This window comes from Bidens hawaiensis, unplaced genomic scaffold (assembly GCF_021521415.1).
Source record: "Bidens hawaiensis isolate Kalapana, Puna unplaced genomic scaffold, B.hawaiensis_p1.1 tig00001032_1, whole genome shotgun sequence".
NCBI classification, from domain to species: domain Eukaryota; kingdom Viridiplantae; phylum Streptophyta; class Magnoliopsida; order Asterales; family Asteraceae; genus Bidens; species Bidens hawaiensis.
This window is the reverse complement of record NW_027491060.1, coordinates 4,857,263-4,875,072: the sequence shown is the minus strand read 5'-3', so window position 1 is coordinate 4,875,072 and position 17,810 is coordinate 4,857,263. Positions and strand designations below refer to the sequence as shown.

At 36.9% G+C, this 17,810-nt stretch overlaps 1 protein-coding gene across 1 annotated transcript; it reads left to right on the top strand.

Annotated features, from left to right (window-relative positions):
- The first annotated feature begins 1,140 nt into the window (after positions 1-1,140).
- LOC143554079 (uncharacterized) lies at positions 1,141-2,174 on the top strand. Its single transcript, XM_077043941.1, has 3 exons — positions 1,141-1,286; positions 1,367-1,693; positions 1,895-2,174. Exons 1-3 carry the CDS (start codon positions 1,220-1,222, stop codon positions 2,035-2,037), a joined length of 537 nt encoding a protein of 178 aa, XP_076900056.1. The 5' UTR covers positions 1,141-1,219; the 3' UTR covers positions 2,038-2,174.
- Positions 2,175-17,810: the final 15,636 nt, after the last annotated feature.

Below are 17,810 nucleotides of genomic sequence, written 5' to 3'. Positions count from 1 at the left end.
AAGGCTGAAAGCTGAAAGCTGAAAGCTAGAAGCTGCTAGCTGTTAGCTGTAGCTTTTAAATATTTAGGTGTTTGGCAGAGTAGCAGAAGTTTTTAATAAAACTAGCTGGGTGCCCGCGTGGTGCGGCGGAATGGGCGCACAACCTAACATCAACCGCATAATAAGTGTTGGTACATGATTCACCTTATGACAGTGCATACATAACCTAAATGTAGACGTGTAATTCATGGAAAAGCAGTAAGCTTGTAAATGATGTCGACTCAAAAGCGTACCGACACGAATCGAACTAATTTAACCATTTTTGTATCGACTTGTCCTAATTTGGTCTTACACATGACTCAAGTTCATCTGACTCGACTCCTAATTTGGTCTTACACATGACTCGAGCTCATCTAACTCGACTTTTTACCGATCATAACCGATAATCACGTAGTATGTTAATTTTTTAAAGTTAAAGAAGTATAGCAATATCATACTCAAATTAAAGAGAATAAAATGCTCGCTTTATGATGTAATTTGTTTAAAAAATTATTAATGTGTGAAAAAGTTATGGCTCCTAAAAAAGTCATGGGGGTAGTTAATTTTGAATAAGGGTTAAATGTGTAACTATTATATAAATTAACATAAATTGATATAAGTTCAAGTACCAAACTTGTAAATTCAAATGTAAAAGCTTGTAGCTAGCTTTTTATCAAACACTACCTATAGTAGCTTTTCAATTTAGAGCTTTTTCTCATCCTCTAAAAGCTTTAAGCTCCTCTTACCAAACAATACTTTTTATTAGATATGAGTATTTTCTAAAAGCTTATAGCTTAAAACCTCTAAAAAGCTCATAAAAACCATTTGCCAAACACACCCTTAGAAATAGATTAGTTGCCGTTTGAAAAATAACGCAAATGTTTAAGCATTTAACTTGAAATGAATATTCGTGAATATACGAGAACCAACTTTATAAATAATTTAGAATAAATTACAATTAAAAATGAACAATATATATTTTGTTGGGAAAAAAATAAATAAAATAAAAATGCAAAGTCGTCATCCCGCCGTATCTTCACTATGTTTCCTATTTTAAACGCGGTGCCTTCCGTCACTAAATTTATTCATTACCAACCTTACCCCTTAGTCCTTATATATATACACCCCCATATTCTCTAGCTTCAAACACAACAATAAATTAACACAACACAACCTACCTTTGTATATCAAAACACAAAACATGTCTTCTTCCATGATGTTCTTGTCTTCGGTCCTCTTTGCCGCTTTCGTCTTTCAAGGAGCTCTGGGTACGTATTTAGGAGTAGAATATTAGCTGTTAAAAGTATACCAGTATTTATATTTACGTTTACATTTGAATAAATTTCAGGGGAGATTGTATGTGAGGATTTGCCAACGGAGGTTTGTTCGTTTTCCATCTCGTCATCTGGGAAGAGATGTTTGTTGGAGAACTACGAGAACAACAAGGGAAAGACTGGGTATCAATGCACAACATCACAAGTGGTGGTGGAGAGGATGTCTGAATATATTGAGACCGATGAATGTGTCAAGGCGTGTGGTGTCGATAGGAACTCCGTTGGGATTTCCTCTGACACCCTACTTGAGTCACAATCCATAGCCAAAATCTGCTCAACCGCTTGCTACCAGAACTGCCCCAACATCGTTGATCTTTACTTCAACTTGGCTGCTGGTGAAGGTATATCTATATATCTCTTTCGTTTAATTAATTATATTATTCTTCATTAAACTTAACCATAACTGTTGCTTGTAAACTAAGAAAACTTGCAAGTATATATGTTACAAAGTCAATATCACAAGTTAATTACATTTGAAGCAGCAACCATGACATGACAACATTAGGATTAATAATTAATATTTTAGTATTGTGCTATTTCAGGTGTGTTTTTGGGTGACTTGTGTGAGAAGCAAAGGAGCAACCCTCACCGTGCCATGATCGAGCTTCTAAGCTCTGGTGCTGCTGCTGGTCCCGCGGCTAGTGAGAACCTTAATGCTGGTGCACCGGCTCCGGCATCCATTTAAACCATCCATCTTTTATTCTTTTCTTTCGTTTGTTTTTTTTCCTTTCATAAACATGTTGTCATGGAGACGGAGGAATAATTTAGACTTATAGGAGTTCTTTTTATTTTATATTTGTTTATGATAGAATATATACATAAATGCATTTGCATGCTATTAGGTACATAATACACTTGTTTGTTTGCTTGATACTTAACATGGGATTCGATATCATATAACAGTTGAATGATGCAGATTAGGTTTATAATTTCTTTTTAAAACAAAGTACAAAAAAAATCATGCATATATTTACTGTCAATCAAAATGATTGAAAAATTCAATTCATTCAATATATTCAAGTCACTAACAATTATGGGAACCAAAGACACTACACTTCAAACAAAACTTAATTTCTAAAAGAAGTAACTAACATAAATAAAATTACCAAATATATAAAGAGTGCAAAATGTACGAAATGACCCAAAATTAGGGGTTAAGAATGTCGGGTTGACAGGTTAATGAGAAGTATAGATTGACGTCTATAATTAACCCAGACTTTGATGTGGTTTAATCAATAAGCGCATTCCGAAAGGCTGATGGTTATGGTAACATTAACAGGAGCCCATCCACAAAAAATTTAAACATTATCAACTAACTTAGTAAGGTATCACGGCAAGGTCTTGGGCATTTGACGATGTACCACACCACCAAACTTTGATTTAACATTTAGATATCCCAATTGGATTCCATACCAAATAATGTCATGTTTGATATGAAATTCTCTACTCGTACGTTATTATTTACTTTTCTACCACTTACTTTACTTTCTTAAATAAACCCACAAAATCAATAAACTAAAGAACTATTTGGTGATTAACAAATAATTAAGTAGTGACAGTTGTGTCTTAGGGTTCGATTATTGGTTCTTATATGAAACTATCCTATGTCACGATCTTGGTTTAGAAAAGCGCGCTCAAGGCGAGATGAGGCGAGAAGCGACCCAAGGTGAGCACCTTGACGTTTTTGCATACCCAAAGTGACCCAAGGTGAGCACCTCTGCGCTTTTGTGCAACGCGAAAAACGAGGAGACGAAGACTTCATGTACAAAAAGCGACCAATTAGCTCATTTTCAATATAACCTCATAATTAGCCATTTATAGACTTTTCATGTTTTGATATAAACTTTTGAAAGTTGAAACACTTTTGAGTAGTGTTCTTTTGGAAACACTTCCGAGTAATTTGGTACCCGCTAACTTTTTTTTTGGTGCTACTTGGATATTTTGGACGAGTGATGTGGTACTTGAAAATTTTGTTCTACGCTACTTTTAGAATTTTGAAATATATATGTTGATATTTTAGACGTTAAATATATTAGAAAGTGGTTTGTATACAATATGTGGTTTATAAATAATTAAATATTTTTTAAAATATGGTTGCCTCGTGTTCAAAAAATCGCCCTGGTTGTGGGGCGCACACTGTCACACCCCGACCAAAGGCGTCGGAACATGCCGAGGTGCAACGATTGCTCATAAGCGTATGACACTAATTTAAAGCGACAATATTTAACAAACTCATTTTATTTCACAACATCGAAAATGTTACATAACCAAATATTCATAAGTCAAATACAACAAAATATAACAAAATATAGCAAATCAAATATTGTTCATTTTTGCTAATATCCTAACGGTATTTGTGACGTTTTCTTCACTGAACTCCAAAAACAACCTAGATGCAAACCTGTAACATTTCATAAAATAAATTTTATCAACACAAAGGTTGGTGAGCAATTCATAAGTTTGAACAATATATATAGTATAAAAAGCCACAAAACTAGTATACAAAACCATAAATAATAGCTATAAACTTGGATAAATAGTTATCGCTAACAAGTTAGCGACACCCAACTATAAGGGGTTGCCAAATAGGTTAGGATTTTATAGTTATCGTTAATTGCATTACGTTAACGACACCTTGCCATGAGGGGTTGTCAAATGGTCTAGGATTTATAGTTCCACCATCCAAAAGCGATAAACACATAGGCAAATAAGCATAGAACACCAAATCGAGCAATTATTCAAGTAAAGTATACAACAACGTTTGTGGTTTAAGACCCAAGTATAAAACATTTAGTTTAGATAAAATGAAATGTCACTCCCAAAATAAAAGGTAGAAAACGGGGTATGAAGTTACTCACGTTCAAGTATAAAACTTGATCGGTAAAAGATGAATAACCGGATGGATGAAGTTAACGAGCAAGGCCTAAATGACAATAAAATCTTGGATTTAGAATGGTTGTCTTGAAGATCTTTAAATAAAATAATTGTTGCAAAAAGTAAACAATTAAAGTTTAAGGTTTAAAATGTAACTATTTAAGAATTTATAATAACAATCCTTTAAAAATGTAAGTTTGCTCGAAACCGGTTTAAAGTATCTAACCTTAATATTTACTTAACCAATGTTAAGTAATAAGGCGGGAAAAATGCTAAAATGCAAGTTCCTTTGGGACAACGAGTGTTCGGGTTGTCGGTTCGGGTCTTGACAAATGGTCAAACCCAAAGTCAACTTTCCAACATATTAATTGTTATGAGATAACTCATTAAAATATACTAACACTTAACCAGGTATGTAGATCTATTGTTTAGAACTAACAACGCACGTTAAGCGAGTGTTCGGTTTTGTCGGTAAAACTATGTGATGAGATCAAGTTGGATCCAACAATTCCAAGTACTTAAGAAAACAATTAAAATCAGTTTGTAAACTATTTTTAAAGAAATATACAAGTCTTGATAGCTAAAAACACACTTGTGTGTCTTAAGCGAGTAAAATTCGGTATAGTTCGGTCTCCATCTCACAAATAGTTCATAGATGGTTTCTACATGCCCAAATATCATAGAACTTGTATATTGGTTTATAAATGAAAAAAAACTTAAATTTTACAACTAAAAAGTTAACTACAAGTCTTTTAAGCAAAAGTTTCGGTTTAGTTCGGTTTCCATCTCCCAACGAGTTCATAGATGGATTCCATATGCTTAATATCAAAGAACTTGTAAAAATGATTTTTGAAACTCAAATCTAGCAATAAACATGTTTAAACAACTATTTTAACAAAACTAGTAAACAAAAGTTCGGTTTCCAGTTTGGACTAGTTTCGGTTAAGCCGAGGTTAGTCTTATACAAACCCACACCATGAAACTTGTAAATAAGATGAACAAACAAAAAGGGTTAGAAGTTAGTCATAAGTGATATGTATAATAAGTTATGTGTGTGTAAATATATATCAAGAACACGAAGTCCTCCATGAAGCCTTGCCTTATGACATTCGAAACTTAACCAACCGGAGTCGGTGAAGTAACAAATAAAGGAAACAAGGGGTTTGTATTATATATATGTTGTACCACCATATTAAAGAGTTAGTAATGTTAGATGAACAAGTTAGAATTAAAGATAAAATTCAGTTTGAGTTTTAGAAGTCAAACCTTCAAGAACACAATGAAAATAACCTTAAGATCTTTGAATTTGAGAGAGAATTTGGAGTTGTAGCAGAGATTAATGGATGGAAAGGGTGGTGATATATATGGTAAGTTGAAATGGTCAAGCATAAAGGGTCTTGCATGAAAATGGGGTGTTTTGGTCACATGTTTACATAAAAATAGCCCAAAAAACGAGTTGCTGTAGGTTTGCCTTCGCGCTACGCGACCGCCCCGTCGCGCCCCGCGAAGGGGTTTATTTCCAGATTTTCAAAAATGGCAGTTTTGGCCCCCGAAGTTCGTTTTAAGTGATTTTAAGCGTTTTAAAGACCGAAATGAATGTTTTCAAGACCCAACAAGTGGAAAACAATATTATAACATAAAATCCATCATTTTTATTATATCAAAGGTTTCGGTTTACAAAACGGGTCGGTTTACATCAATAAAGTTTACAAAACAACTACGAATCGAGACCCGAAATTGAAGAATGTCACACACACAAAATGTATTTATGTGTGGACCTCGGGTGGGCAAAAGTGAAATTTCACTAATTTTGACGTTATTTTACATTCTTGTGAAAATAACGTTATAAGTGGCGGGAGATTAATCAAGTAACATGTGGTGGCGTTGATGGCTGAAAGACAAAGATACATGCACCAATCATCCGGTGACCGATTGGTTGAGTGTTATGTGTCTTATGTACAAGGCTTGATGCAAAACTATTATCGAGCCGGGGGGTCTCACCGGAAACCGCCTCTCTATTCTTAGGGGGTAGAGGTAAGACTGTCTACATCTTACCCTTCTCAAACCTTACCATAGCTTTATTATCGGTAATATTTACTGAGTACGATGATGATAGTGATGATGTGTTCAAAAAGTGTTCTCTTTCCGCCTCGGCTGGGGACCTCTTCGCTTTTGTTCGCCTCACGCTTTTTTAATCCATGGTCACGATAGGTATACATGTCTGTTTTGGGTGGTTAGTCTAAGTAATTGTTATTTATATAAATTTAAACCTTGGTAACATGTTGTTTTGTGTGGTTAGTCTAAGTAATTGTTATTTATATAAATTTAAACCTTGGTAACATGTTAAAGGATTACGCATAAGAATATACACAAAATCTACATGCATCAGGCCGTGTGATAACTCTGTTAAAATTGAGGGTTTAGAGATGGCAATGAAACCCGAACCCGATGGGAAAACCTGAAACCCGAAATAAATGGGACGGGTAATACCCGATCTATTAGGGTTTGGGATTAGGTTTGAAATTTTTCACGGGTTTGGGACGGGTTTGGGATTTCTAATATACCCGATTAACCGACCCGATTACCCGATAACATAAACCAGATGTACCTGGTATAACTTATTATATTATATACATACTATATTCCAAATATATTATTTGTCGAAACTTATTCATGTCAAATATTTGAGACATTTTATATTTATGGTAACAACCTTTGTAATCGATTACTTATATTTTGTCAAAACCCGTTAGAAACCCAGCATGTTTTGAGCCCGGTATACCCGACGGGTATTTTATCAAAACCCGATAGGAAAACCCGAAACCCGACGGGTAATTACCCGATTAAAACCCGACGTGTTTGGGACAGATTTGGGATAGAGTTTCATAACCGGGTATGGGTTTGGGAATATCAAAACCCGACTCATTGCCATTTATATGAGGGTTAGATAACTAAAGTCAGTGCATCAAATATAAATTGAAACAAAAGTGGACCAATTTCACACGTCACATGGTACCATGTGGACTAATGGCAATTAACAACTATTTGCCGATACAAAATAAAATACAGAATTCTTCAAAAAAAAAAAAAAACACTTAATTGTTTTAGTTAAAAATGTAATTATTTTCAGATCCCTTTATTTGGAAGAAATTAATTTATAATTTTAAGAAATAATTACTTTGTTTCGTCTTATTATATATATAATAAGAAAATGTACCTATTGTCTTTGATATCCATTAAATATACAAAGCATCCTCTATACATCGTCTTTTGAAGGTATAAATCTTGAATTAGCCTCAAGTCTGTTGTACATCACCGCATTTAACAGATGAATCTAACATTAATCCAACAACAAGACGAAATGAGTGACAACCCCTTATGTCCTTCTATACATAAGGAACAAAGAATTGTACTCTCTCGATCCGTCTAATAAACAAATCCTAAAAGATTTTGTTAAAAAATATTGACCGATAATTATTTTATGTTTTGTGATGTTTAGAGTGTAATCCATTCTAGTCTTAATCTGATATGAAGCATCGTTTGTTTTACTATGTATATAAATCGGTAAATAAAGTTATAAATAATAAACTTATATACTCGATGTGATTTTATAATATATTTTGTATTTATGTCATCATATATGTTTGTATATGCAATCAACTGCTCATTTAGTTTGGCCAATTATACATACGCTATTCATGGAGATTTAGGGGGTGTATGGGATTCCTTATTTTACCTCCTTATGACTTATATAAGTCATAAGTTAAAAGCTATAAAGTTGTAACTTATGACTAATACACTCACAAAATTTAACATTCTCAAATACCTTACAACTTATAACCTATAAGTTATCAGCTATAAGAAGATAAATTAGGAATCCCAAACACCCCCTTAGTTGGGCCGCATAGTGTTATCTGGCTAGTGACTTTTTGCATAGCACATTCTTCTCTTCTTTTCGTTGCGCTTTATTTATTGTTATCTACGTTAATATTATATTATTCTAATGCATGTCTGTTGTAGGTAGCTTACTAATTAATGTTATATTTTATTGTTAATTATTATTATTATTTTCTGCTTTATGTTTCTAATATATTTTTCATTTTCAGGCATGGTTTCAATGAAATCGAAGGTTTTGCTGAAAACAGACTCTCTATCATTTGAAATAGAGATATAGTTTGTCAATATCACACCATGCTCATAGGCATGGCCTATCAAATTATCAATAACTTTGATACAGATAAGATTATGTTAGTACGGTTAATATTATATTCTTTGAGATTTCGTTTTGGGCTTGCCTAGGCATTAGTTTACTTTTGTAGTTGGTTAATAGAAACAAGCCGAAAGGATGAGTCCAATTGGCCCATTGTGCAGAACATCCATTTTTCCTTCATAGAAATATATCGTTTTGGATGCATTAGTAATTATTTAATTGTTTGTTATTATTTTACCTTTTAAACAATACCACACATCCTTTAAATCTACTTTAAAACTGATATAATTTCTCTAAAGAACTCGAACCCCTCAATCTAATAAAGAGGGACATCATTTAATACACAAGAATACCATTTGGCTAAATGTGTTTGGATTTGTGAGGCTTGGATCTTGGATTAAGGCTTAGTTGAAAAATATGTTTATTGAATTTAATGAAGAGAGGTCTCTTGACCAACTCTATACGTATTTTCAGGGTCCGTTTATTTCACTTGTACCTCTCTCATCACGAGAGTTGAGGACATAAAACAATATCAGCTCTTGGTCGCTGCAGTCCACAAACGTAGGTCAGTTTAGGCTAAACCACGTAAATTCTTCTGTCTCATGTTCGTTTCTTATCTTCAGTTTGATCGAGTGTGTTTGCTATAAATGAGATCCTCGTAAATTTTTGTGGCATTGTTCAATTTTTCCTCACATATTCGTCCTCCTCTACCCTATTAAATTTTGTTGGTAGACCATTCTTAAGGGGTCCTGTTGAAATGATAGCTTGGAGTTGTATTTTAAATTGGTACTTTCTTATTTGTTTCAATTCAATATGCTATATTGTAATATGTTTATAATTCTAATTGGTTGTTTTTTAATATTCTTGGTTGTGGCTGTATATTGGACACGGGCTTGGCTTGGAGGCTTATTTGGACTCGTTACTGTTGGGCTTTCGTTGCTGTTGGGCTGGATAACAACGACTCTTTAACAAACTCATTCCTCACGTGTTATTGGGAAGTTGAGTTTGTTATAACCGGGTCTATATTAACTAGTGGTTGAAGAGTTTTCAACACACAACAATAATAATCATCTTCTTTGAAGAATAAAGAGAGTTCTAGTTTGTAATCTCTGAAAAGTCTTGTAATCTAGGGTTTGATTCATTATCTTGATTGAATCTTTAATCGGTTAGATTGAGAGAAAAGAGATTTGTATTACTGTGTTTGTGATAGTTTTTGTAATAGTCTTCCGCTGTAATATGGTGTTTTGTGAAGTAATAAAAGATTCAAGCTACTGATTATCATATTTTGACATGGTATCATAGACTTGATTGCTCGTGATTCCTTGAAGACTCTATAGTGATAATCATAAATCTAGGGTTTCGTATTGAAACCCTAATATTTGGGTATTATTTCGCTCAAGATCGGGGTGTGTCGTTTCGTCTGATTCTTGTGGTTCTGCATCTGTTTTCTGTCATAGATCTGTAACCCTAAGTGAAGGTTACAGTCTTGACGATTGGAAAGAATACCCTAACTTGGGCGCTCCCGGGTTAGATCTTTCTAACTCTTTTTTCTTTGCATTCATAATCATCTTGTTGTTACCAGAGGATTGATGCCTGGTTGTTGTGTGCATCAGGCATCTTATGATTGTGTGCTACTTGCTTTGTGTATCTATTATGATTAGTTGTTTTTTTTCAATTGTCTGTTATTATGGGTGATTCTTCTAGTAGTAGTAACAATGTTACTCTGGTTAGTAAAATTGAAGCTAGTGATCCATTGTATTTGCATGCGAGTGATTCTAGTAGTCTTACTGTGGTTAGCATAAAACTAAAAAGGACTGAAAACTATAAAGTTTGGTCTAATGCTATGAACCTGGCATTACAAGTAAAGAATAAAATTGGATTTATAGATGGTACTTGTGCTAGGTCTACCACTGATGAGATACTTGGAAAACAGTGGGATAGATGTAATTCAGTTGTGCTTTCTTGGTTGTTAAACTCCGTGTCTGAGGAGTTATACTTGGGGCAAGTCTATTCTAGATTAGCCTCAGAAGTTTGGAGTGATCTAAAAGAAACTTATGATAAAGTTGATGGATCTGTTGTCTTTAACTTGTATCAAAAAATATACATGTTTACTCAAAATAATCAGTCCGTGTCTGAATATTATCACAAATTAAACATAATGTGGAAACAACTAGATCAAATTTTGCAATTGCCTCAGTGCAATTGTGAGGCTTCAAAGAGTTTAATGATTTTAATCATCTAATAAAATTGATGCAATTTTTAATGGGTCTTGACAGTAGTTATGAGACTGTTAGAACAAGTTTATTGTTAAAGGATGAGCTTCCTACTGTCAAGGATGCGTTTGCTATTGTTTCTAGGGAAGAGTCTCATAGGAATTCTAACAGTGGTTCTTTAAATGGTCAAACTCAAAGTGTTGGGTTTGTTTCCAAGTCAAATCAAGGTTTTGACAATAAAAGAAACACTGTAAGAAATCCTAATCAAACTGTTAAGTGTTCTCATTGTAACAAAATGGGTCATAATGTGGATAAATGCTTTGAAATTATTGGTTATCCTGCATGGATGAAACCAAGAAATAATATAGGAAGGAAAGTTGTTTCTAGTAACAACACTATTAGTAATAATTTAGGTACTTCAAGTAGCTCTTTGGTCAATGAGCTTACACCTGATCAAGTTACTAGGTTGCTAAAAAATGCTGAATGAAAAATCTTCTGTCGATACACAGAGTTGTAATGTGTCAGGTATTGTTATTCCTGGGTTTTATTCTTTTAGTGTAGAAAAACCTGTTTTTCTACTAAAAGTAATCATGAGTCAAGCCTTGGATGGGTTGTTGATTCAGGGGCTAACCAACATATGGTCATGTCTGATAAAAATTTGTTAAATCAGGTTGATGTGTCTGATCTCAATATAAGAGTAAGACATCCTAATGGCACTAGTGCTATTGTAACCAAGATTGGTAACATAAAACTAAGTAACTGTGTAACATTGTATGATGTTTTTGTTGTTCCAGATTATTCTATGAACTTAATGTCTGCGCATAAACTTGCAAAGGATAGTCAATTGACTGTTTTATTTGATGAAAATAATTGTTACATTCAGGATTGTGTAACCAAGAAAGTCCTGGTGACTGGTAGTCAACTAGATGGATTATACTTTTGTGGTGATTCTTCATTATCTGATAAGGTGTGTTTTAGTAGTAGTAGTGGTAATGTTGGGTTATGGCATGCTAGATTGGGACATCCTTCAGATATAGTGTTGAATGTATTAAAAGATTCTTTAAAATTAACTAAAGTTGACAATAACAATGTTTGTGAAGTATGTCACAAAGCAAAACAACATAGAGAGCCTTTCCCGTTGAGTGATCATCAGACTAAGTGTTTATGGGAATTAGTTCATTTAGATGTTTGGGGTCCCTATAGGATTCCAAGCAAAGAGGGATTTAAATATTTTCTCACTATAGTTGATGATTACTTAAGGGCAGTTTGGGTATTTTTATTGGAACATAAAACTGAGGTTTTCTATCATGTTAAAACATTTGTGTACATGCTTAAAACTCAATTTGATAAAAATGTAAAACTTGTTAGAAGTGATAATGGGACAGAATTTATTAATAACCAAATGAGTGAGTTTTTTGTTAATAAAGGTATTATTCACCAAACTACATGTGCTTATACCCCTCAACAAAATGGAATTGTTGAGAGGAAGCATAGACATTTGCTAAATGTGGCTAGATCTTTATTATTTCAAAGTGAAGTGTAACACCCCGACCGATGGCGGATTATACATCGGGGCGCCACGTATTGTTTCATTACTCGTGACACTATTTGGGTGTCAATATTTAATAAATACATTTTCATTGCGCACGCGCAGAACACAAATCGTAAAGTAACATAAATCATATCATAACTTAAAATATTCAAATAACATAATTTGTCTTGTTACATTTTAATCTAGGTCCAAAGAAAAAGAAAACATCCTACGTGTCCTTGAGATTCCCAAAAGCAGCTACAGCAAACCTGAACATGTGTTAAAATAAAACGTCAACACTTGCGTGTCGGTGAGAAATCAAGTTTAATAGATATAAATAGATAGTAACAAACACTGCGCGCAACATGTGCTTAACTGGGGTTTAACATAGGGTGTAATCAGATTGTGATCAAGCCTAAATAGATCATAGCTCATAGTTCAATCCGTGCTCCCACTCGAGCACAAAAACAAATAATCATACGTGCATGTGTAAACAAAACAAGAAAACCGTAAACGATAGGTCTCCCGTGTTCATCTAATGGATCCATGAAAACTTCGGAATAGGCCGAACAAAGCGGTTAATGATTCACACATACAAATAAACAGCCAAGTAAACGTCCATAACACATGGGGTTTTGCGCACATAAATTTCATAAACAAGTTTAAGACTCAAGTTGTACGAACACATGAACATCCCAAAACGTTAAAAATAAAAGGGGATTAAGTACGAGATTACTCACTTGTAAAAGGTGCGTTGAAAGATAATGCAAGAACCAACTTTTAAACAAGCGAAAGTTAACCTATAAATAAGAGGTTATTGGTTTAACGATTGGTTTTTATGTCTTGAATATATGCAGTAAGTATCGATTTTTGTTAGTTAAACAAATTAAAACAAAATATATATATTTATATTTACCGAGATTCTGGGCAGAACAGAAGAGAAGACGGAGGCAAAGAGAGGAGTGGCGTTGCAGAGGAACTACGGCAGAGAGCAAAGGGAGAGAGATTTTGGGGAGTGTTTAAGTGTAGTGTGTGTAGTGTTAATAAACAAGAAATTAGCTTAATTTATAGGAAAACCCAAGGGAACACAATCCCTTGAAAAGGGGAAAAGATCTTATCAAATCAAGCAAAAGATATTAAAAAGCACAAGAAAACGAAAGCAAAAGATATCAAAAGATATGCCGGCAGCTGCAGGGGATGGGGAAAAGCTGACAGGTTACAGATCAAAGCATGGGAGGTGTCAGATAAAGCACTGTTCAAGACATGCAAAAGAAGATTTCAAAAGATTATGTCAGTCACTTTTTCTGTCAACCAATAGGATTGGTGCGCATGCTGCGCCGAAAGTGGCTTTTCGGACAGATGTCGGAACTGACCTACAGTTCTCATACAAAAGATAAGATATTTCAAAAGAATACAGGCTGACCTAAACTGAAGAAAAGACTTAAGGTCTAGCGCGAGAAGACTCGAGCGCTCGCGAGGGCGAAGGCAGACAACAATCCTTAGCGCGCCGCGGGAAGAACTACAATCCTTAGCGCGTCGCGGGAAGAACTATAATTCTTAGCGCGCCGCGGGAAGAACTACCATTCTTAGCGCGCTGCGGGAACAGTTTGCCTCGCGTATCGCAGGAACAGTTGGTCTTCACGTAGGCTTCCTTGTAAGGAGTCTGGCGCGTGGAGCTGCGCAGACATCCTTAGGCGGGAAGAACCAAAGGACAAGCAAAGAGTTAAGAAAAAAAGGGTTTCAGGCTTAAGGGTTAAGCAGAGGGGCGGGACGGCGACAAGAGAGAAAAAGGGAGGCGGGACGGCGACAAGAGAGAAAGGGGCGGGACGGCGACAAGAGAGAAAAAGGGGCGGGACGGCGGAAAGGAAATTATTATTATTAGTAAGTAATATAAAAATATATATATATATATATATATATATATATATGATTTATTTAATGTTAAATTTACAAAGATTAATAATCAAATTTTAAATCATAAAAAGAATCGGATTCGAAAACGGGTACCTGGGTCGGGTCGGATTGGGCAGATGTCACAGTCTCCCCTACTTTAAGAAATTTCGTCCCGAAATTTATCTCGAAGTAGGTTGCGCAGAGAAAAGGTGCGGGTACTTGATCTTCAACTGATCTTCCCTTTCCCAAGTGAACTCGGCTCCGCGCTTGGACTGCCAACGAGCTTTAACAATAGGGATGCGACTGCGCTTGGTTTGCTTTACCTCGCGATCCATAATCTCAACAGGCTTCTCAACGAAATGCATAGACTCATCAACTTGAACTTCATCAAGTGATATGTGGAGGTTCTCGTCAGCTAAACATTTCTTGAGATTGGATACATGGAAAGTTGGATGCACATTGCTGAGCGCGGGCGGCAGGTCCAGTTTGTAGGCAACTTTTCCCACCCTCGCAAGAATCTTGAACGGACCAACATAACGAGGTGCAAGCTTACCTTTCTTCCCAAAGCGGACAACACTCTCCAGGGCGACACTTTGAGGAGAACAAGATCACCAACTAGAAATTCGAGAGGCTTCCGCCTGCGATCTGCGTAACTCTTCTGTCGGCTTCTGGCAGTCAGCAGATGATCACGGATCTTGGCGATTTTATCGGTTGTCTCTTGAACTAGTTCAGGTCCTGTGATTTGAACTTCACCCACTTCGTTCCAACAAATCGGCGAGCGGCACTTTCGACCGTAAAGTGCTTCAAATGGGGCCATACCGATGCTGGAATGATAGCTGTTATTATAAGAGAACTCGATCAGAGGTAGGTGTGAATCCCAATTACCTCCAAAATCAAGAACACAAGATCGAAGCATATCCTCAAGGGTTTGGATGGTTCGCTCAGACTGTCCGTCAGTCTGAGGATGATATGCAGTACTAATGTCCAAACGAGTTCCTAACGCAGATTGGAGAGATTTCCAAAAGCGAGATATAAAACGGCCATCGCGATCGGATATGATGCTCAAGGGAGTACCATGACGGCAGACAATTTCCTTGACATATAGATGCGCAAGTTGTTCAACACGGTAGGTTTCACGAATGGGCAGAAAGTGGGCAGACTTGGTCAATCGATCCACTATTACCCAAATGCTATCATGTTTGCTTGCGGTCAAGGGTAACTTGGTGATAAAGTCCATTGCTATACTTTCCCATTTCCACGTAGGAATTTCAGGTTGTTCGAGCAAACCAGATGGGCGTTGATGTTTAGCTTTTACCTTAGAACAAGTTAGGCATTTAGCTACGAACACAGCAATATCCTTTTTCATACCAGGCCACCAATAAGAAAGGCGCAAATCTTTGTACATTTTGTCAGCACCAGGATGAACGGAATACCGAATTTTGTGTGCTTCACTCAGTATGACAGAGCGAAGATTCTCATCATTGGGGATCCAGATGCGATTGAGATAACAGAGAATTCCATTCAGGTTAGGGACTAGATGCGCTTCTGCACCACACGCTAACTCGGCGCGTAGGTTGCCTTTGCTGATCGATGCGCGCTGCGCGTCGCGAATGCGCGATTCAAGATCGTTTTGGATCGGCGCGAAATGAAGCTGCGTGCGCGGCAAGATACAGTTGAGTTGACTGGGTTTGCGGCTGAGCGCATCGGCTACCACATTAGCCTTTCCAGGGTGATATCGGATCTCACAATCGTAATCGCTGATGAGTTCGTTCCATCGGCGTTGTCTCATGTTAAGTTCCTTTTGATCAAAAATGTGCTGAAGGCTTTTATGGTCAGTGTAAATGATGCACTTAGTCCCATAGAGGTAGTGTCTCCAGATTTTTAAGGCAAATACAACTGCACCAAGTTCGAGGTCGTGAGTCGTATAATTCTTTTCATGAATTTTGAGTTGCCTAGACGCGTAAGCGATAACCATGCCTCGTTGCATAAGTACACAACCGAGACCTTGGTTGGAGGCATCACAATAAACGACAAAGTCGTCAGTACCCTCTGGTAACGCTAGAACAGGAGCTTCGCACAACAATTGCTTGAGCGTTTGAAAGGCTTCTTCTTGCTTAGAGCCCCAAATATACGGTTTGCCTTTGTGCGTTAATGCTGTTAAAGGCAAGGCGATTTTTGAGAAGTTCGAAATGAATCGCCGGTAGTAACCAGCTAAGCCCAAAAAGGAACGGATTTCGGTAGGAGTGGTCGGTGTAATCCAGTACTTGATTGCTTCAATTTTGGATGGGTCGACATGAATACCCATCTTGTTTACAACATGACCAAGAAACTGTACTTCATCAGACCAAAACTCACACTTGGAGAGTTTGGCATAGAGTTGTTCGGTTCGAAGCTTTTGCAACACCAACTGAAGATGTTGTTCATGCTCGGCCTTGGTTTTGGAATACACCAGAACGTCATCGATAAACACGATCACAAATTGGTCCAAGAAAGATCTACACACCCGGTTCATTAGATCCATGAAAACAGCGGGTGCGTTGGTTAAACCGAAGGGCATGACCAAGAATTCAAAATGACCGTAGCGGGTTCGAAAAGCAGTCTTGGGAATATCCTCTTCGCGGATACGCAACTGGTGATAGCCAGAACGGAGATCGATTTTGGAGAAACAAGAGGCACCTTGGAGTTGGTCAAAGAGGTCGTCAATACGCGGTAAGGGATACCGGTTCTTAATGGTGAGCTTGTTCAGCTCGCGGTAATCGATACACATGCGAAACGATCCGTCTTTCTTTTTAACGAACAACACCGGAGCACCCCAAGGCGAAGAGCTAGGGCGAATGAATCCTTTACCGGTCAACTCTTGAAGTTGACTTGCTAATTCTTGCATTTCAGCGGGTGCAAGTCGATAAGGAGATTTGGCTACGGGGGATGCACCAGGGACAAGATCAACACGAAACTCGACTTCCCGAGCGGGAGGTAAACCAGAAAGATCATCGGGGAAGACTTCAGGAAAGTCACGCAGGATGGGGATTTCAGAAAGTTTCTTCTTTCCTTCATCGGGTTTGACCACATGAGCTAAGAACGCGACACATTTCTTCCGCAAAAGTCTTCGGGCTTCGGAGCATGACATAAGTTTAAGACCGTTAGATGGTTTCTCGCCGTAGATATGAAGATCTTGACCATTTACCCGAGGAATGCGAATCAACTTCTTGGCGCAGATTACTTCGGCGCGATTTTGCGAGAGCCAGTCCATTCCAATAATCACATCAAAACTTCCAAGAGGCATGGGAATGAGGTCGATTAGAAAATCATGTTCATTAAGGTTAAGCGTGCAATCTTTGATCACGGAGTTTATTAAAATAATTTCACCATTAGCCAATTCAACTGAAAAGTTTTCGTTTAAGTTTACTCGCGGTCGCGCAAGTTTTTGTTCAAATGCGCGAGAAATAAAGCTTCTATCGGCGCCAGTATCAAAAAGTATAGATGCATATTGTCCGTTAAGTAAAAATGTACCATTAACCACGTCATTATTCGCTTGCGCTTGGTGCGCGGTTATATTAAAAGCTCGTCCGCGCGTCACTTGGTTTGAAATTTGGTTAACCGGATTAGCTTGCGTAATTTGTACTTGCAGTCTCGGGCACGCGTTCCGGAAATGACTGGGGTCACCGCAGTTATAGCACGACCTGGGTCGTGGATTAGGGTATGTTGGTTGTGGGTTTTGCGGGTAAGTTGGTGGTGTT